We start from the raw sequence: 22090 nt of genomic DNA, 5'->3' as shown, positions 1-22090 counted from the left end.
TTATTGAGATATGACATTGGCACCAAACTTAATGATACCTCTGCTTCTTTACAAGTGATTTTTCACTTTATCTTGATTGTTTCCTGTAAGTGACAATGTGTTACAAAGCCCTTTTCCCATAAAATTGATTAGAACCATGTGATAGGTGTACTGAAATGTGATATAGTGGTACACATATACATGTACACACATACTGGTACACACATACTGGTACACACATACTGTTACACACATATATACTGGTACATGTGTAATATACTTGAGGTATTTACCAATGTGTTCAGTACATTATATAGTGTCGTTTGTGCTGATTCCACCTGATAAAGGACATGCTTAATAGCATTTTGATTTTAGTTTGTAAAGTCTGTATATTTATAAACGATCTCACCTGTAAAATGAACCATAACTCTAAATATAGCTGGTACACAAATCTCTAGATATGATTTAGTATGTCAACCAAATTGATCTGAAATGTGGGAAAACTTGGAATGAATTGTTACATAGCATTTCACTAAAAGGTAAGCCTTTATTGGTAATAAATCTGCATAAACAATCCTCTAACTACTTTTCTAGAACAGATGTTTATTTTGCGTGTAGGTGTATTAAACATTATGATAACTATTGATGGTTTTCTGAAATTGGCCATTTTCTGTAGAGGATAGATTTTCGTGTTGTATAGAAATTACTCTGTAAAATATTCTTAAACAGTAAATAAATGTTACAATAGATCTTAGGAATTCTTTTAAACACAAAAAATATATGTAATTTATGCAGACACATAGGCTTTAAAGGCTCGCATACTATAGATTTATTGATTGTATCAACTTTTCTGTTCTGAAAAACGTTTATTTAAACAGTACGAAACATTTGTACTCGTGCAATGTTGTTATACCGTGTTTGACTCAAAATAAGACCCCTCACGCAGAGAAGAAATAAAGGACAAAAGTGGAGAATTAACATGACTCGTTTGTTGTATACATCAGTTTGTCATACATGATGGAACATTTAAAACCCAGTAATACATTTCTTTGCATCATTAACTAAGAATGGTTGACATTTTGTTTTTTGTTTTTTTTTTTTTTTTTTTCAAGACTTTTAAACTGAAAATAACCTAGAAATCCATTTGTGAATTCTTCTCAATATACCAGAGGACTTATTAGTAATTACTGATGCTAGAAGTAAAGAAAAAAACATTAAATGACTGATGTATATGTTTCTTTTTTCCAGAAATTTTTTTGTGAAAATTTAAGTTTGTGAATTTCATGTTTCTATAAATAAAAAAAAATCAGATCTTGAGAAAACTTTCAGAGATCAATGTGAAAGAGTTACCTCATGCCTTGAAATCCCCTCAAAATCTGTAAGTGGAATCTCCTTGGTATTGATTTGTTCACTATACCTATGTCGAGAGGGTTCAACATTATTGTCCACAGGGGTGACAGGGATTATTGAGGAAGTGTTGATAAAGTAACCAGTACTCGTGGGGAGATTCCAATTCAATTGAGCCCCCCTCTCTTACTCCTGGCCAATCTCTCAGTCTTGTTAGTATGTCAAACCCTGATCTACAGGTTTGATACACATAACTAATATCTATGTATGTAGATTGAGAAATATGTTAATAAAACAAGTAAAAATAATCAAGGATAATTTCTTGAACAATTTATATAATGTAGTGAATCTGTTCTTCAATATATACCTGGTATATGTGGTTGACTAGACTTAAAAGAAATTTAGATAAATTAATTTGAAATGTTGTTAAGCAGAGGAAGGAGGGGTACAATGTAGTTTATCACATTGATTTGTGTGTAGGAGAGATAGTAGTGTTATCTTGTTAATAACGTACCTGTATTATGTGTCCACTGCCCTGGTGTATGGCTGGTAGCTAGGCTATCACTGGGCCACTTAGGGAAAATAACACGAAAAATCACAGAATGCTGGTCGGGATTTAGGCTACTACTGGATATCTGATGTGTACATGTCTTTGGAATATACCTGATGTCATGCGACTTCAAAAAAATCATAAGTGAGTTTAAGAACCTGTTCTTATGAATATGTTGGTTAATTATAAAGATAACATGATTTCATCTGTTTCCTTGGAGGAATTAGTTGTTGTATGGCAACCTGGATGAAGTTTGATAATCTGTTTCTCATTTCTGCTTTCTGCAACAAAATATGTTGGATATACCTTTATAAGGTAGCTATGATAGCATATTGCTAATTGTACCAGGAATCATTGTTTGATATGGAACAGGTTTTCAAAGCAGTTATTACAATTTTGTTAAGATAATGAAATAGCTCATACAATTTCAAGCATCCCATCTTTAATGTCATGAGAAATAGCATTAATGTACTATAATATTATGTTTGCTTAATGTTTATACGATTTCAAGTATCTATCTGTAATATCATGATCATGAGAAATCGAATTTAATATACATGTACTATATTTTCAAAATGTTGATACAATTCCAAGCATCCTACCTATATCTTGAAAAAAAATAGCATTTCCTGTATAATATAAAGTGTTTTAAACATGATCTAAGTATTCATTACTCTGATTCCGGTGTTTTATAACTTTACACAAAGTCAGTGAGTTGGATGACTGTGTTTTTCCTGTCTTTGCTGCATATGCTGTAGGAATAAAGACCGTATAGTAATTGTTGGATGTCACTGTCATCGCGCTATAAACCTCCATAGTATGTATACATCACGGGTCTGTGACATTTATAGCAATGATAGGAAGTGCTTTAAGGAAAGAAAGCTATAGTCAGTATCCTGATATCAATCGTCAGTCAGTTGGAAGAACATTTTTATCAAGGTCTTGTTAAAAACAGGTATGTTTGTTTATCAGTTTTGTGCAAAATTTATCTTATAGGAATCATTATATTTCCACTCCATTGTTAAGTAAGTAGGTGTTGTGGGACAAGGTCAATGGTTTTTTTATCCTCATTCTATATGTGCAAACAACTGATTTTAAGTCTATAAATTGGTTGTATATTATAAATTGACTTGGAGCTCAAGACACAATGCTGACATATATCTTCATGCTATTATTACTTTACTCTTTTGATGAAGGGTCATCTCACATTTCAGTATGCAGCATTCTTTGTGATGAATCTTTGTTGTTTTAGCAGTTAGGTAGCAGCCTCAATACTGCACCAGGTTATTATAATATATCTATGAACTTGATTGGTCATAGGAACAGAAGGATTTACGCTAAATGTGTTTTAATCATACATATTTGTAGATCTCTCATACATAATTTTCATATCCAAAAGGTCAAAGGTCAAGGTTATGTACTTTGAATGGATAATGTTTCCAAACAATAGCTCCTTATACCCAGAAGAACAAAAAAGTAAAATTATTTCGAAAGTTCTTCAAATTAATTAACACAGTAATGCAATGGGTAATTGCAGGTAACATCCATTTCTGTTGTCAGTATAGTATGGTAATATTATGTAATACTCATCAATTTTATCAAGAAAGTGAAATTGAAGCTCGAAACCGTTAAAAAAAGTCATATACACATACGCATTGACATACAATACATGTAAAGGTTATGTGTATGCAGGATTCAGTAATAAGAGACTTCTATCTTGATAGATCTTGAGTGTATGTTGAATTTGACCTCGATTGTATAAAAAGTAAGGGGATTTTTTTACCACTTTCTTGTTCATGTGATAGTCCTATGTACACAAACAGTTATGATAAGTGTGTCTGTTATCATGGTATATCAGTGTGTAGACTTATAGATATTGATAACTATGGCCTGTTATCATTGGTGGGATTATAGACATTAAATGATCAGGGGTAAAGGTAATGATGATGTCAGGTAATTTGTGATGATGTATGTGTGATCAACTGATTGACCTACCGGTAGTTATAAGTACATACAAGATGCAGGCAGGGGAGATTCATATAAGTTTGGTACTAAATAAATGAAGGCTTGGTTTTATAAGTTTAAGGTCATGTAAAAAAAATAGCCAGGGTCATTTAAGGATGTGCCATGTTTGTTGGTGGAGGAAATCTGACTGAAGGTCAGTACGTACCTCGCAACTGCCCCATGTGGGATTTGAACACATGACCCAGAGGTGGAGAACTTGTGATATTATGTTGAAGGGACATTCCACTCGGCCACTGCGGCCCGAAATGAAGGAGGGATGGAGTAGGAAGGATGATATAGTGTGACTGTATTTATGGAACTTATTCAGAATTTAAAGTCACTGTTAATTATAATATCTGGGAATCTGTTTTAGGTGTAATATAATCTTGTGGAAGACAAATAGCTAGCCTCCTATAGCTATACATTGTATTAGAGGTACGGTGGTACCGTATTTTCGGACAATAAGTCGCACCTGTGTAAAGGCCTTTTTTCATTCGATTTTTTTCAGTTTTCATTCTACACTTCTTCTCATAAGTCACAGGCCCAGGGTAATGAGATTTGCACTGTAGCATGTTGGGACCATGGGCATCCACGTAACCATTGTGTATACAAATGAATCTCTAATGAAGTACGGTAATGCTTATCGATCCATTCAATCACAGGGGTCAAAAAGTGTCTAAAATCTTAATGAAAGGGAATCCATGATATTAAAATGTTGATCATGGACAGTTAAGTATTAGTCTGGATAAAGACCTCCTAGGGTCCGGACAGATCCCATTCAGGAGTGATGAAATTTTAGCGGCGAGACCGGGATTCGAACCCGGGACCCTCCGAACACTAGCCGAGTGCTCTACCGACTGAGCTACCTGGTCACAGATGATCGACCCAGTCCAATCACGCTACACTCCTCCCTCCTTTCTCGAAGTCTTTGCCCTCGAAGACATACGAGACCCTTCCAAACACAGCCACCGTGGGTTATTTAGTTGGGCGCCAATTTTGTAACAGGAGAGGAGAAAATGTAGCGGCCAGACAGGGATTCGAACCCCGGGACCCTCCGAACACTAGCCGAGTGCTCTACCGACTGAGCTACCTGGTCACCGATGATCGACCCAGTCCAATCCCGCTACAGTCTTATATGACTATTTTTCCAGACATAAAGACCACCTAGGATATCAAATAATTATTTTCCACATATAAAGACCACCTAGGGTATCAAATGATTATTTTCCACACATATAGACCACCTAGGGATTCAGAAGACTTTTTTCCACATAATTTACCTGTGTATAAAGACCTTAGTAATATCACTTTATTGAGATTCCAAATGGCTTAATATCCACACAATTTGACCTGTGTATAATTAGACACCTTTTCCTTTATCTATTGGTTGGTCGTTATAGACAAGCTTGACTATTTACTACTGCTGTCTGTCTCCAAGAAATGTGGATCATGCCAGGAAACATGTTACTAGGATATGTATAGAGATCAATTTAGGAACCAGCGGACAGACAGCTGCCTTCAATATTTAGTGGTACAATATGTATTATGTTAGTCCTCCTGATCATCACTCCTGTCTGGGGGTAGAGTGTACATGTGGATCGATGAACCTGCCAGCTTGCATCATAAAACACCCTAATTTGAAATGTCAGGTTTAGCCCTTCTGGGAATAAACCACAGGATGAGGTTTAAATTGTTTGCTACCTTGATCTTAAAACTTATGCAGAAAATGTTTGTTCATTTTTTTCTTTTGAAAATCAAATTTATTGCATTTTGCAGTAAATTTTCCTTGTAATTTTGTTTCATTTGAGCATGTCAATAAGAAATTTAATTGTAGAAAGTCAGAGCATAGCTTTACATTTTAGGTTAAATTTGTTGTACAGTACTTATATGTTTATTGGAAATAGTCATATAATGTCAAACCTGTCTAATAAAGACCACCCATGAGACAAAGAAAAATAGTCTTTATAGCCAAATGGTCTTTATAGGTTAAATGGTGTTGAAATCGGTCATTTGGGGACCCTAGAAAAGTGGTCTTATTGAGCAGATGGTCTTTATGCACAGGTTGAATTGTGTTCAAATTGGTCATTTGGGATCCTAGAAAAGTGGTCTTATTGAGCAGATGGTCTTTATGCACAGGTTGAATTGTGTTCAAATTGGTCATTTGGGATCCTAGAAAAGTGGTCTTATTGAGCAGATGGTCTTTATGCACAGGTTGAATTGTGTTCAAATTGGTCATTTGGGATCCTAGAAAAGTGGTCTTATTGAGCAGATGGTCTTTATGCACAGGTTGAATTGTGTTCAAATTGGTCATTTGGGATCCTAGAAAAGTGGTCTTATTGAGCAGATGGTCTTTATGCACAGGTTGAATTGTGTTCAAATTGGTCATTTGGGATCCTAGAAAAGTGGTCTTATTGAGCAGATGGTCTTTATGCACAGGTTGAATTGTGTTCAAATTGGTCATTTGGGATCCTAGAAAAGTGGTCTTATTGAGCAGATGGTCTTTATGCACAGGTTGAATTGTGTTCAAATTGGTCATTTGGGACCCTAGAATAGTGATCTTATTGAGTAGGTGGTGATTATCATAGTACAGAGGTGGTTGGTTCAGGCAGGTTTGACTGCATTGCTGATCTTTGCTCTTAAGTGAATAGTGATTTTATATGGCTTGTCTCTGTAAATGTCGTTGACTATATCTCTCATTTCGTCCTCTAACCTACACTTCAGCACAAACTGGGCAGTCTATTCCTTAAAGACAATAAACTCAGCAGTGTTTTAATTATCATGGGTCAGATCTAACAGAAAACATTTTTAATAAGCACTTTAATTTCCATGGAGAAAATTTAGTTTTTGTGATGCAATCTAAAAATCACTGTCTGAGGGACATAGCTTGTTCACAAACCAAAGCTTTGAGCATTAGTAAAGCCTCAGAAATAAAATCTCTTCTATAATCATAGGCAAAGGATAGAAACATTCCTAAATTTTCTTCATTTGATAAAAAATGGTTGTTGTTTTTTTTTTGGGGGGGGGGGATAAATTTTGCCCTCGAACCGTTTGACTTAAAATTTGCTTATCCTTTCAATTAATGTAATAACTTGGTATTCCTTTGAAGATTTTGTTTACTTGAGGCAGGCGATACTAATAATGATCTGTAAGAGAAATTAAAAGATAATTTGTGACTCATTGCTTTTAAGCACATGTTCCATTTATATGATTTCTAATTTCAACCAATTAAAAAAAAAACAAAAAAACTTAATGACTGATTTCTCAAAATGAACTCGTTGATACTCTTTTAAAAAAATTTAATTGCATTAAGGTCTAATTTACTTATTTCTTTTCCCCAAATGAAGATGAAGTTTAATATCCTTACTGCACCAGAGAAATTTATTTATTTTCCCAAATGAAGTTGATGTTAATATTCATAAGAGTAATAAAGTTTTGGTTTTCTTTGCTCCCTCTCAGCTCTAATGAGAACATGATAATGTATAAGGCAGCTAAATGAAATATCAGATGTTGGTGTTTCTACTGGTCACCAACACAGGTCTGCAGAGCTATGATAAATCTATGTTATGATGATAATGTCTGGCTATGTCAATTAGCTAGTGATGTATTGGCTGGCCCAACATGTGTACATCATTATCAGAGTCCTGCTCCCGTCCTGCTCCCTTGATAATCTAAACACTTTTAAAGCTTTAGAAACCACCCAAAGTAGTTGTGAAAAGTTTCATAATCAATCCGATAAAAACAATGTATTAGATATGTATTGAAATTAAGTCCTACTTAAAAAAAATCCTCTTATGATATTTGCAATTTATTTTTTGTGGAAATTTTCAGAAATTTGTTGGGTTTTTTTCCTTTTTTTTTCATGATTATTTTGAGCATTTAAGGGAAAGCTGTAGATGCTTCAAGTGTTGAAGTATAGCCTTTGTGATATGTGGTGCTATGATGCATGCATCAAAGACACTCTGGGGCCTTTTACAGAGGGAGTGAAGCAAGACTTTGGATCCAAGGCAGCTGAAATTTGACTCAGCCTCAGAATGAAACATTATCCCTCTAAACAGAGTGTTTGGCAGATTTTTACTGGATTACTGCATTCCATAGCAAGTTACACATATACCCCCTACACACATCCAAAATTTGGCAAACTAGAAAGTTGGCCCCCTTCATTGGTGGGGAGGTTTGGGAAGTTTGTTGACTGGTATATGTTAGTGTCGACCTTCAAACTTTTCTCACGAAACTGTTAGTGTCGACCTTCAAACTTTTCTCACGAAACTATGGGTAACAAGTTTTCAAAGAAATGTTCCTCCTGCTGTGGTAAATACAGATACAGGCAGGTAAGGATGGATATATATCTGTATTATGTCACCATTACAGGTAAGGATGGATATATATCAGTATTATGTCACCATTACAGGTAAGGATGGATATATATCAGTATTATGTCACCATTACAGGTAAGGATGGATATATATCAGTATTATGTCACCATTACAGGTAAGGATGGATATATATCAGTATTATGTCACCATTACAGGTAAGGATGGATATATATCAGTATTATGTCACCATTACAGGTAAGGATGGATATATATCAGTATTATGTCACCATTACAGGTAAGGATGGATATATATCAGTATTATGTCACCATTACAGGTAAGGATGGATATATATCAGTATTATGTCACCATTACAGATAAGGATGGATATATAATCTGTATTATGTCACCATTACAGGTAAGAATGGATAAAGATCTGTATTATGTCACCATTACAGGTAAGAATGGATAAAGATCTGTATTATGTCACCATTACAGGTAAGGATGGATATAGATCTGTATTATGTCACCATTACAGGTAAGAATGGATAAAGATCTGTATTATGTCACCATTACAGGTAAGGATGGATATATAACTGTATTATGTCACCATTACAGGTAAGGTTGGATATATATCAGAATCGTGTCACCATTACAGGTAAGGATGGATATATATCTGTTATTATGTCTTCATTACAGGTAAGGATGGATATATATCGGTATTATGTCACCATTACAGGTAAGGATGGATATATATCAGTATTATGTCACCATTACAGGTAAGGATGGATATATAACAGTATTATATATGTCATCATTACAGGTAAGGATGGATATATATTAGTATTATGTCACCATTACAGGTAAGGATGGATATATATCAGTATTATGTCACCATTACAGGTAAGGATGGATATATATCTGTATTATGTCACCATTACAGGTAAGGATGGATATATTATTAGTCACACGGTAAGGGATTATAATTACAGTTTATAAGTCATCATTACAGGTAAGGATGGATATATATCAGTATATATATATTATGTCATCATTACAGGTAAGGATGGATATATATATCAGTATTATGTCATCATTACAGGTAAGGATGGATATATATATCTGTATTATGTCACCATTACAGGTAAGGATGGATATATATCTGTATTATGTCATTATGTCACCATTACAGGTAAGGATGGATATATAACTGTATTATGTCACCATTACAGGTAAGGATGGATATATATGTATTATGTCACCATTACAGGTAAGGATGGATATATATAACTGTATTAGTCACATTACAGGTAAGGATGGATATATCATATATATTTATACATTAAGGTAAGGATGGATATATATATCTGTATTATTCACCATTACAGGTAAGGATGGATATATATCAGTATTATGTCACCATTACAGGTAAGGATGGATATATATCAGTATATATATTATGTCATCATTACAGGTAAGGATGGATATATATCAGTATATATATTATGTCACCATTACAGGTAAGGATGGATATATATCAGTATTATGTCATCATTACAGGTAAGGATGGATATATATATCAGTATTATGTCACCATTACAGGTAAGGATGGATATATATCAGTATTATGTCACCATTACAGGTAAGGATGGATATATATCAGTATTATGTCATCATTACAGGTAAGGATGGATATATATCTTGTATTATGTCACCATTACAGGTAAGGATGGATATATATCAGTATTATGTCACCATTACAGGTAAGGACGGATATATATCAGTATTATGACACCATTACAGATAAGGATGGATTTGATCAGTATTTTGTCACTATTACAGGTAGGTTGCCTATTGATCATAATTAAATGTAGCTTCACAGTGAAAACAGACAGAGATATTGATAACTGATAGTTAACATAGAAAAGTTTTGTTAGCTAGGGCCACCTAGTTCTGTAAAGTGTTGACAGATTTTCTCAGGAGAATTCTAATATTAGATAATTTCCCCATAGTTTGAAACTTAGAATCACACATGTCATAGCGAGACAAAAAATGTATTGACAAATTTCAGTGTTTGAGTGCATCAGTGATGACTGTATGTGACAGATTACAGATAGCAAAATTCTGGAGTGTGCAATATGATGTTTTGTCACTACAGTCACACAGTGTGATATGATGTTTTGTCACAACAGACACGCAGTGCAATATGATGTTTTGTCTCTACAGTCACACAATGCAATATGATGTTTTATAGGATGATCAGCTGAAGGTATACCCAACATAATCAGAGAGAAACTCAAAATGTAAAAACAACTACTATATTACAATTTGAAATAATGGGTTATAGATACTAAAGTAGACAATTTAATATTATCATTCCTTGCATGGTTTTCTGAGGGTTTTGTTACGTGTCTAATGAGCAGTAGTATACTACAGGAAATGGTGAAATCTTATCACAGGCTTTGGCTCCGACTTTTTGAAATGTTTCCATTTCCCTATATCAACATCAAGATAACCCTGTGTGTTAGGTTTCTGTAACTCTTCCAATTGCTGCCATTTCAGATAGCTAGGCTGTGGTGGAGTAAATCTATGTTTCTCATGAAAAACTTTAACACTGAACTGGCCTGTAAAATTCTTATGTGAATTTCTCTGTTGAAATATACATATGTATTTCTAAGATTGTCTCCCCTTTCTTTTAAAACTATAGATCAATACGTTGATAATCTAAAAGTAATTTGTTCCCACTGATTTTGAATTCTTCGATAATTTTGAGTTTTACAGGGATTTGGGTGGATGGTCTATGTCAACACCTGTAGGTTTATTAGTAATAACACATTGGTTGTTCAAATGTCAAGGTTAAACTTTGTTTCTGAGACTATGCATAATTGTGTTGTTATCCCCCGCTTTTTCCGAAACGGGGGATATTAATTTGGGTTTGTCCATCTGTCTGTAACACTTCATTTCCGTACAATAACTGTAGCAAATGTAAACTGATTTTCTTCAAACTTGGTGACAAGTTTAAATGCCTTAAGGGCTCAGCGAAGTTCGATCGCGACAGTCGATGGACCTTATTTAGCGGAGTCATGGCCCTTTGAATTACTAAAAACGTCATTTTCTGCCATTTCCGTGCAATAACTGAAACAAATGTAAACTGATTTTCTTCAAACTTAGTAACAAGTTTAAATGCCTTAAGGACTTGGCCAAGTTCGATTGCCACTTTCAACGGACAGTATTTAGTGGAGTTATGGCCCTTTGCTTAAATAAAAAAGTCAGTTTCTGCCACCTCCGTACAATAACTGTAATAAATATTAACCAATTTTCTTCAAACTTGGTAACAAGGTTGAATGCCTTAAGTGCCTGGCCAGGTTCGATTAACTCTTTCAGCGGGTGTTATTTATCAGAGTTATGGCCCTTTAATTTACTACAACTGTCATTTTTCTGCAGTTTCTGTGTACCTAATGACTAACAAATGTTAAAATTAATATTGTTAAAACTTGATAACAAGTTAAATGCCTTAAGGGCTTAGCCAAGTTCGATCACCACTTTTGGCAGATCTTTTCTGCCACTTCCGTACAATAACTATAATAAATGTTAACCGATTTTCTTCAAACTTGGTAACAAAGTTAAATGTCTTACTTCCGAATAAGACTTCAGTTTATTTTTTCATGTTTCAACCAAGGTTAAACCTAACCTCAATAATGTTTACCTACAATATGTCCTGAAAGTGGGGGACGGAAATTCCACGAATTTGCTTGTTTTATCCTGTCACGTCACCCTGTCACATCTCAGATGAATTTTCTATACATATTGAGTCTGGGCCAATTGTGTCCTACAGATTAGGCATTTTAAATTTATAGAATAAAAAAAAAATGAATAGAAACAGGTACTATCAAGGTCACTGTACATAGTAATGAAATGTAATAATAAATGTGTAAGGCAGATCAACACACATAGTAATTCACACGTGATATAATCTTTTGTCTCCTAATTTCTGTTCAGAATAAGTCTGAAGTGTTATTTAGAATAAGTTTGTTGTCTGTTCTACGGCTCCTCATATTATCTTTTCAGATTAACTCTGAAGTTCAATGTTGATCGGAATAGAAGTGTTAATTATCTCCTTTTTTCTGAATACCGTAATTTAATGAAGTTGAAGATCGAGTAATATTTAATGAATGGGTCGTGTAAATATTAAGGTTTGGTTGTTTTGTCTCTTATTTCTTGTACTTCCTACTGCAATTAAGGATATTTTTTTCAATGTCTACTTTTGATAGAGAAGGAAAAGTGGAGTGGGGAAAAAAAACCATCAACCTACATTCAGTTCTTGGCAACTAATACTGTTGATCAGTGGCTAATACGAGTGGTAAAACAACTTAGAACATCCAATATAAGAGCTACAATGTTGTAACATATAGTACTGTTGTCTGATCACTGTTCCTAGCAGTGAAGTGTACACCTGTGTGTGTATTGTTAAATTGTTAACGACCTATAATCACAGGTATGGTCACAGGTCTAATTGTCTGTTACCGTTCTGAGTGATGGAGTGTGTTACCGTGGTGATAGACAGGTTGTCAAGCATGACTCATCCTTTACACATGGCCTCTGTGATCTTGGTAAGATTGTTGATGATTTTCCATGTTTGCATAGAAAGAAGATCTGGATTGGATTGTATAATGTGAGAAACTTCATGATGCTAATATGCTGCTGTTGGGGGTAGGGCAAGGATCAATAGTGCATCAACTCGTCAATGTACTTCCTGAGCCTGTAGATGTCCCAATTTATATCCAATGCATTTGAAAGGTATTTATTTGACATTAGCAAAAATGGTTGCCTAACTCAATTTTCTTGATCCTTGTGATCTGAATTTTTATAAGATATAAAATATTCAGGGCTCACTTCTGACTAAAATATTTTTTTCTTGTGACTACAAGCCTAGCTGTTTCAGCTGTTTCTTCAGAAGCTTTCTCTTAAAATGACTGATGAGAAGGCAGATTTAAAAAAAAAAAAAAATGTCTGGAGGCTAATTAGTCGATGTGTACCTTAATTAGTGTCCTTAAATTACTTCTGGTATGGATACCTTGTCTTGGAGAGAGTCCATGGTGACTTCATTGAGGTGTTTTTGTAGATGCATGTGCTGACCTTTCAGAGTAGTATCTCGGATCTGTGCTGCTTATATAAATTACATACAAAAACAGATGTGGATATATAGAAATTGACTGGGAGGTGTGTCTAAATCCTAATTTTGATATTAAGAATATGTAGAGTTTCCCATTTCATGAATACGTATCATGTCATTATGGCACATGTTGTTTGGTTGTGGTAAATATGACAGAATATGTGATAACTTTTTTGTATTATGTTTTATATGCTGTAGATGTGCCGATGATGTGATTCTGTGTTAAAGATCCAGAATTCGTCAAGAGCCTTTCATTTTGAAGTTCAAGGGGAATTTTTTTTTTACAAAAATTGAAATATAGTTTATATATATTCATAATCGCCCTGATATCCAGTAATTTCGTCCATGTCTCTAGTGTAATATGACCTTGAGCGAATTTCATTAGGTGGAACAATAAATGACATCAGGAAAAATGATGTGATGTTTTCGAGGATGGCGAGCCAAAATGGCAGCCTCCGCTGGATTTTCAAATTTTCAAATACATTTTGACATCATTGAAAAAATAGGTATTTGTATTTATGTGATAAAAAGTGTCTTAATTTTGAGTTCATTTTATATGGGATTTTTATTAAACTTGCCTTAGAAGTTTTAATTTTTGCTTGCCAAGGCTCTCAAAAATAAAAACTTCTTGTTTCATAAAATCTTATATGAAATGAACTCTCATTTAATATCCTATATATATTATTATATAACTGTAATATGTTAGACAGAAGATCAATTAATTAAGATTCTTATCTAATTGTTAAATCCTCTGCTACTATATTTGGGTACCATATTGGGTTAGATACGAAATATCCCACCTGGAAACATAATTTGCTGGTATATCTGTCACTATTGGGATATTTTAACTGATTATTGTTATGATACTAAATATAGCCCAGTTAATACATTGAGTGATCAATCTAAATAATGTGTTTCTTACATAGCTCACTCATTTATGAATGATTAGATGGTGGACATGTTTGGCCATTGGTGTGTGAAATTGGCTGTCAGAAAATGTATATATTTATAGATAAAATACTTACAAGTTTTCTGCCATTTTAATATCAGGCCTACATTTCATAACTGTTTCCTTATACAACAATGATTAAAATAATACAGTTCCCAATCAGTCATATATCTGACTGTTAGATATACAATGCATGTGCATCATGGATCTATTGTTTGTTTTGTTTAACTTCCATTTAACAGTCATTTAAGTATGTACCAGGTATAAAAGGTTCAGGAAAGCTGGAATATTAGGAGAAAAACCACTGACTTACAAACAGCCCCGCATTAGATTCAAACTCACAACCCAGAGGTTGAGGACTTAATCCTGTGATAATATTGCGTCGGAACATTAAACCACTCTGTCAACTTGAATTGTTCTGATATTTAAATGTTTGAATGCCCATTTAATGCTCAGTCAAGTCTATTTGGAGATCTCTTTTTAATGGCAGGTTCTATTAATTTATAGATATGTTTCTTAAAATCATCATCACAGACTAGCCCATTTCTCATCAGTTTCTAGAGAAAATGAAAAGGTGAAAGGTTGGTATAGGTGATAGGTCGGTTTATATAGGCGAAAGATCGGTATAGGTGACAGGTTGGTATAGGTCAATGGTGGGTATAGGGAATAGGTCAATATAGGTGAAGAGGTCAGTATAGGTGAAAGTTTGGTATAGGTGATAGGTCAGTATACAATTAAACAAAAGATAATTAATACTCTTAATGACCATTATGTTTTAGTAGACAGCTAGCTGATAATTTTTTTTAAAAAGTTACAGTTATAGGTTTTTGTTTCATTATTATGTATTTTCAAAATATCAAAGTTTGAATAATATATTGCATATAACAATGTATGATACATTTCCTTCGTATGGTCCACATTTGTATCTTTGTCGTTTTATTACTCTTATGATGTATGCCTATCAACAGCTGTGAGCTTGTTATGTATAGAGGCTGGTGTAAGGCTGGATATATCATCTAGCAAATCAATTTCTGGCCTACAGCATACTTAAACATCCATAAACAACTACAGGGTAACTTTGATTCTTTTACTCAAATTAAAGTGCATAAGACAGTATTGCCAACTCTCCCTATTTTCTGGGTTTGTATCTCAACTTGCTACATTTAGAGTACATTACCGATTGACCTGTCCAGTCATCAAATAACCCAGGTTTAATTTCTGCACCAGTAGTAAAGAATGAAAATCTCTAAAATGACATGTCTAATGGAATTATTGTAATTACATGATTTTCTCGTCAATCACTTAAACATATATATTGTATAGGAATGATTAATGGATTGATATTGGGTTCCATGCTATAAAAATGATTGAAATTACATGGGTTTAGACAATGCTGGAAAAGCTTAGTGTGTGTTGGGAAAATGCATAATTGCTTAGTGCTTCTTAGGATCTAAGGAGAAAAGATGCTGGAAATGTAGCAGCATACATGTTCTGTTGTGAGAATTAGATATACTACCCTGAGGTACAAGACATACCTAAATGATGAATTCAGGGTTCTCACTTAGTTTTTTAAAAGATGATTGAAAATTAATGATTAAATGCCCCCGTGGTGGCCAATACTTATTTCTGACAAAAATAGCTGGTTGTTAACAAGGAAATACATGGCTGTTTTTGCTGGCAACTGGCTTTTAACGAGAACCCTGATGATTTAAACTTGGTTTACCAAGATTACTAATCTTTTTCAAAGCTGATAAATGTTAATATCTGTTTTCAAAATACCCAAAAGTAAAAAGAATGTGGATCTAATTATAAAAAGTCTAATTGCAATTACTTAACCAGAGGATGAAATATTGCAGATGTGAAAATTAACTTGTAAATAATAGTCACATACCATATAAAGCTGCAGTTATACATGTAAATATGAAAACAAATATTATAACCAAAATTGAATACCGATAAAATGAATTTGAAAATTACAATTATAGATTTGTAATAAGAGTGTTATAAGATCTTGTATACAACTTCTCAAAAACTCCTAACTGTTGAAGTGAATGTATATGTATATAGAATTTATATTTATTACTTTAAATCATTTTATACGTTTCATGGACAGTTGAAATGTGAAAAGCTTTTAGTGCTGCTTTTAAAGAAGTCATGGTTCTGGTGACATAAAATTTTATTTAATAAGTATTTATAATTATATTTACTGTAAAATGTGTTTTTAAAATTTACAAGTGAAGTAGTTACGCTGTCTTGTGTTTTCCACTTGTAATTATTTTTTTTCATGCCTTATGTGAACTGCTATTGAAAATTGTTCTTACAGTAATTCTACAGCTTTATATATATGTGGGCTTGAAAGTTTCAGTTTTACTTTCACTGAATACCACATAAACAATTAAAATAAAATCATCTTTCATTTTACCATGATGTATGATAATCCTTACTTCAGTTTTATATCAAGCAGGTGAAATTTTCACTTTCATTTTAAGTTTGAAATGTTTACTTTCATTTTACCTAGATTTTGTATTGACATTTGAAATTTTTACTTTCATTTTACCTAGACTATATATTGACAGTTGAAATCTTAATTCATTTCACCTTGATTTCTTTCATTTAATACCTTGAAATTTCATTACAGGAGACATCAGATAGTGAACCAACACTAAAGAAGTGGACATTAACATCTGGAGAAGATTTGGATACCGTCCAGTCAGCTGGACGACCTGACCTGTTTGATCTTAAAAAGAAAACAGAAGACGAAGAAGATGACATGGCAGATCCAAAAAGAGGAAAACTGAATAGGGTGAGATTTTTTATCCATTTGGCAAAAATAGCATGGCTACATACAATAACCGTGGTTTTTATTTTTCAAACAAGTGTTAGTTTAGTTTGTACAATTTATAACATTATATTTAGATATGCAAAATATTTTATAGTCCACTTTGACTGCCATTTGGTTCGTCAGTGTTGTAAGAAATATATATCAGAATTTAGCACGCTGCATGTGTAAAAATATTTTATGTTTTAGCAGGAATTTGGAGATAAAAAAAGTTCAGTGTTGTGTATTATAATGACAACCATAAAGCTAAAAGTGGTACTAACTTGAGTAGTTCATGCATCTTGGCTGTACATTTGATTGAAATTGCTAAAGTTTTCGAAAACAATTTTAGAAAACCTTTTTTGTTTAATATACAGTGAACCCTCAATAATCAGAGTACTAATGTGTCCTCAGCCTTTTCTGTCCAGATTGCAAATTTTCAACATTTTTGAATTCAATTTATTAAGTATGATATATATAATCAAATTGTTCACTGATATTTATGTAAGAATATTTTTCTGTCCTATTGATGTCTGTATTATCGCAGGTCCACTGTATAATTATATAATGGGTAATTTTCTGTTGAACCTATATTGTTTATAAGTAATATGACTCAAGTTGAAAATTCTTGATCAAAATATTGAGAATAGCCAAAAATTTTACCAGAAAATCTAGGATTCTTATAAAATACATTTAATTGATGATTGATAATTTTTAATGCAGTGTTGTTTGTGTACAGTGAATTGATACTAATATTGATTTGCTCTATAAACAAACCTTTACATGCTCCCAAGCCTATTACTTAACTTCAGGTCTATGTTATGATTTGTATGCCCTCATCATAGGAATGTATGGAGAGGGGGGGCATACAACGATCCCGTCATGTTCATATTTCATCCCATACTGTCGCATCATACATTATATTTGTTATTTAGCTGATATATTTCTATGAATTTATTACAAATTTATCTGCACCTTCTAGTAAACTATAGCATGTGCATTCATATCATGTATATATTGTTTTATTTGATAGCAAACATACCCTATAAGCCTACTTAGAGATTTATAATACGGGGACTTTGTGATCCAAAAATGATGTAGATAAAGAACTATTTACCATCGATTAGTTCCACCTTCTGGTGGTTATGATGTCAGAAAAATGATGTTAAAAGATGACATGACAATTAAACAAAGGTGGGACTAATCAACAATAAATTGTACTTTTCCACATCATTTCAGTATCTCAAAACTGCCGTATTGACTCTTCCGAATTACATACTAAGACATATAGTCACTATACAAATTCATATAAACTCACAGAAAAATCCTTAACACATCAATTAGTACTATCTAAAGATACACATATTATGTTCACTGTGTTTCATTAGTTAATTACTGTAATGCTTTAATTTGCATCCATTCCTTGATCACGGAGGTAAATTTATGTGATAGTACGGGGTTTCGAGTTTCTACAACAACATAGGTAGAGCACTTTTTACCATCGATTAGTCCCATCCTTCGACTACTTTGCGATCAAATCAATGGTAAATTGTAATTTATCCATGTCGTTTTAGTATCTCAAAAAGACATTAGATTAAATATTTTGGCTGTTGTGAATATACTGCTATACTTTTCATATATAAACCAACTTTCTTTCTTGTGCAATTTAAAGTGAAATCACTAAAATTATTCTTGGTAAATGTTTATACTTATAGTGATAGGTATACGTAATTTAATTCAACTTTCAAATCAAGGAAAGTTAATCTTCACAAAGTTGTTTTAATGCAGAAATCACAAAATTTACCTGGTAGTTTCTGCGAAAAAAAAGGTTGGTTTGCAACTTATTAATTTTTTTACACTTCTGTTAGGTCTCTTTTAAAATATTTTCTTTTGAATATCATGGATGCTAATTATGGCAAACACAGTAATATACTGACAGGAGTATCATATAATTGTTGTTTTAATGTCATTTGCACTCATTGTTAATTCATTTCATTTATCAGTGCATGATTAAAGAAAGGTTCCTTTATATATTCACTCAGTTTTAATTTGTGTCCCAACATCCTTTTAAAATTCTAATTGACCCATATTGATCATGTGGCATTATACAATTATGGCCCTCTGTGGAGGGATACATCTAGAATTGTCTCCCTGGAAAGAGTTATTTTCTCGAGGGCGAAGCCCGAGAGAAAATAACTCTTTCCAGGGAGACAATTCTAGATGTATCCTGACACATAGGGACATAATTATTTTATTATACTGAACAAAATCAAAAGAAAAAAAATCTCTGTTAAAAGAATCCATGAAGATATTTCCCAACAACAACGTTGTTAAATTCGTTGGGCTACAAAAAAATAAACAACAGCGTTGCCATTGTTGGTTGACGTTGCAGATGACGTCAACTTCCGGTCACGTGCGGAGCTTCCAAGGGGTTATTTCCCTGGGGTTATTTCCCTCGGGGGTTATTTCCCTGGGGTTATTTCCCTCGCCTTCCAATTCCGGGGAAACATCTAACTTATTCAATGTCATGTGATCAAGTTTAATCCAATCAGAACATTCTAAATAAAAGTGAGGTATAATAATCTTATATGTATGATAATGTAAAAATAATGTCTCACACTTTGTAATGCCATAATTAACTGCATAACATGAAATACTCATAGTTATTTCTTTCATAGTGTGAAGATTTCAAATCTTTTCATAGATATACAGTTGTTTCATGCTATATCATGATCAGTCAACAGTCAAAACATTTTTACAGCAACCAGTCGAAAATACTTTATTTATAAAATACATGTAATTAGAGAATCAAGAAACAATTATGAATGAGAAATTTTATTCCTCATGATCAAAAAAATATTCCTTAAGATATTCTGAATTTGCATATTACAGAGTTATCTGCACTTGCGGGTAGGTATTGATTGTGACATCGTGTGTTTGGTAGGGTAACGTCATATGTTTTCGGAGAAAACGACGTGAATTGCGCTAATGAAATAATGACGTAACAATCAATACCTATACGCAAGGGAGCTAACTCTGTAATATGCAAAGACGGAATAGGTCTTGTTAAGACATACAAAATCAGAAGATATACAGGAACCAATCTTTATCAATTTCATTTTTTTTAACTTGAATCACTTCACCTATCAGTGTATATCATAACATGACTTGTGTTTTTGAGAGGGATTCGTCGCTGTAGGAATACAATACCTTCGTGCTTATGAATGATTTGCTTACTATCAGACAATGGAAAGAAGTTTCGAAGACTTGCTGGCGGGTTTAGAAGATGATGACCTTGACCTTGATGATATATTGACCACGGGGTCACTTAGTCCACAGGTTTGTTAACTGTCAGAGAAATCAGTTTTTTCTCAGATCTTTTATAGCTTTCTTCTGCATTTGAAATCAAATATTTTCTTTTTTACAATTGATTTTTGAAGTTTGAAATTTCAACCACTTTCTTTTGAGATAACTTTTATCAAAGTGACACAAATATCATTTTTAACTGTATATAGCAGCAAGCTGGTTTTAATTAGGGGTAAATTAAGAAAAATGCGAAGAAATCAGAATGCTATTATGATACTTTAAAACAATTGATTATCATTGAAATGGAAGAGGAATTCTTTTAACATTGAGGTGCTGGGTTTAGGAAAGGGTATCTAAGATCCAATGACAATCGTATTGATCAAGAAATTGAAATTAATACAGCATAATTAATTAGTTACACACATTATATGCACATTAATGACACTTGTTTTATACGTTTATATTAATTTACTAACGACGCATGCTTGTAATTTAACACTAATTAATTGCTTGGAATTTTACCTAACAAAATGTCACTAACAATTAAAAGCCGATATCTCTGTTCGTGCAATATAGATGGTTCGTTTGCTCACTACTAAAATGTGCTTGATGCTTGTTTTCTGCTTTTGATTAAGTCCAGGTTGTCAACTTTTATGAAATTTAACTTGAATAGCATGTTAGACTGGTTCCTACCTCAGTTATCTCCCTTGCATAGGCTTTACTGAGGACAAGTAGGAATTCCTGTGCTTCGTTTCTGTGCATATGTCATCATAGAGACGGCTACTTCCGTAAGAGAAAATAACGTCTTTAACGTCATTCCTATAAGCATACTAAGCTCTGTTAGCATGAAATAATTTCAAAAATCAAAACCTAATTTATGCAGCCAGCAGTCGGAGAGTAGAGAACTAAGGGAAGAGAACCAATCTAATAGCATGTTTGGGGGAAAGATTTCGCAAACTTTCATTTGGAGGGCTGAATGATGCATGGGCTTTAAGCTTGTTTGTCAGAGAACAAACGAAATATATCTGTGATGGTTGTGCATGGTGGTAGGGCAGTTTGCACTATATCACCCGATGGATGTTTGTTAAACAGTTACAATATATGGATTGTCAGATCCTAATGCCTGGTCACTGCATGATGTGAACACAAGATGACTATTCACAAAAGCTGACTTCTCAACTTATTTCTCGTTTGATCTGGCACTTTTAGTCCATTACTCAGAGATCTTTGCATGCAAGATCAGAAAGGGGGAATTATCAGGTTTATGAGGATGTCCAAAGTCTAGCTGACCCTAATTTCTGTACATTCAGCTCTGATTTACTCATTAACAATATAATTATCTTAGAGCTGGTAACTCTAGCCAATTATGAGAACAATTCTGAAATATTGTAGACGAAAGCAAAACCAAAGTTTCAATAAATACAGAAAATGTTTTTTGATTAAAATCAAGCAAGATCTAATTTATAGAGAATACCAGTTGGGCGGGTTTTTTTTTAAAAGATCTGAAATAAAAAAAAATATGTGATTGATAATTGACATTATGTTATAAATAGTCAGTCATGTTACTTTTGGAAATTAATGTAATCAATTTTAAAGGAGAAATAGTGTTTTCCTATTCAACAAAATAAATAAATTACAAATTTTATTCAGATG

At 33.2% G+C, this 22090-nt stretch overlaps 1 protein-coding gene across 6 annotated transcripts in view; it reads left to right on the top strand.

Moving 5' to 3' along the window:
• Positions 1–22090, top strand: part of LOC138331918 (nucleolar and coiled-body phosphoprotein 1-like) — a 73583-nt gene that overhangs the window by 9029 nt on the left and 42464 nt on the right. For 4 of the 6 annotated variants that reach the window (XM_069279780.1, XM_069279779.1, XM_069279782.1 and 1 more), the window contains 2 exons: positions 16952–17116; positions 20375–20470. In XM_069279780.1, coding sequence (XP_069135881.1) covers positions 16952–17116; positions 20375–20470 — 261 coding nt within the window. Of the gene's footprint in view, positions 1–1914; positions 2021–16951; positions 17117–20374; positions 20471–22090 lie in introns of those variants that run through there. The other 2 variants (XM_069279785.1, XM_069279781.1) reach the window with 2 other exon arrangements.

This window comes from Argopecten irradians, chromosome 9, assembly GCF_041381155.1.
Source record: "Argopecten irradians isolate NY chromosome 9, Ai_NY, whole genome shotgun sequence".
NCBI classification, from domain to species: domain Eukaryota; kingdom Metazoa; phylum Mollusca; class Bivalvia; order Pectinida; family Pectinidae; genus Argopecten; species Argopecten irradians.
The sequence above is the reverse complement of the archived record's forward strand: the minus strand, read 5'-3'. Positions and strand labels throughout refer to the sequence as shown.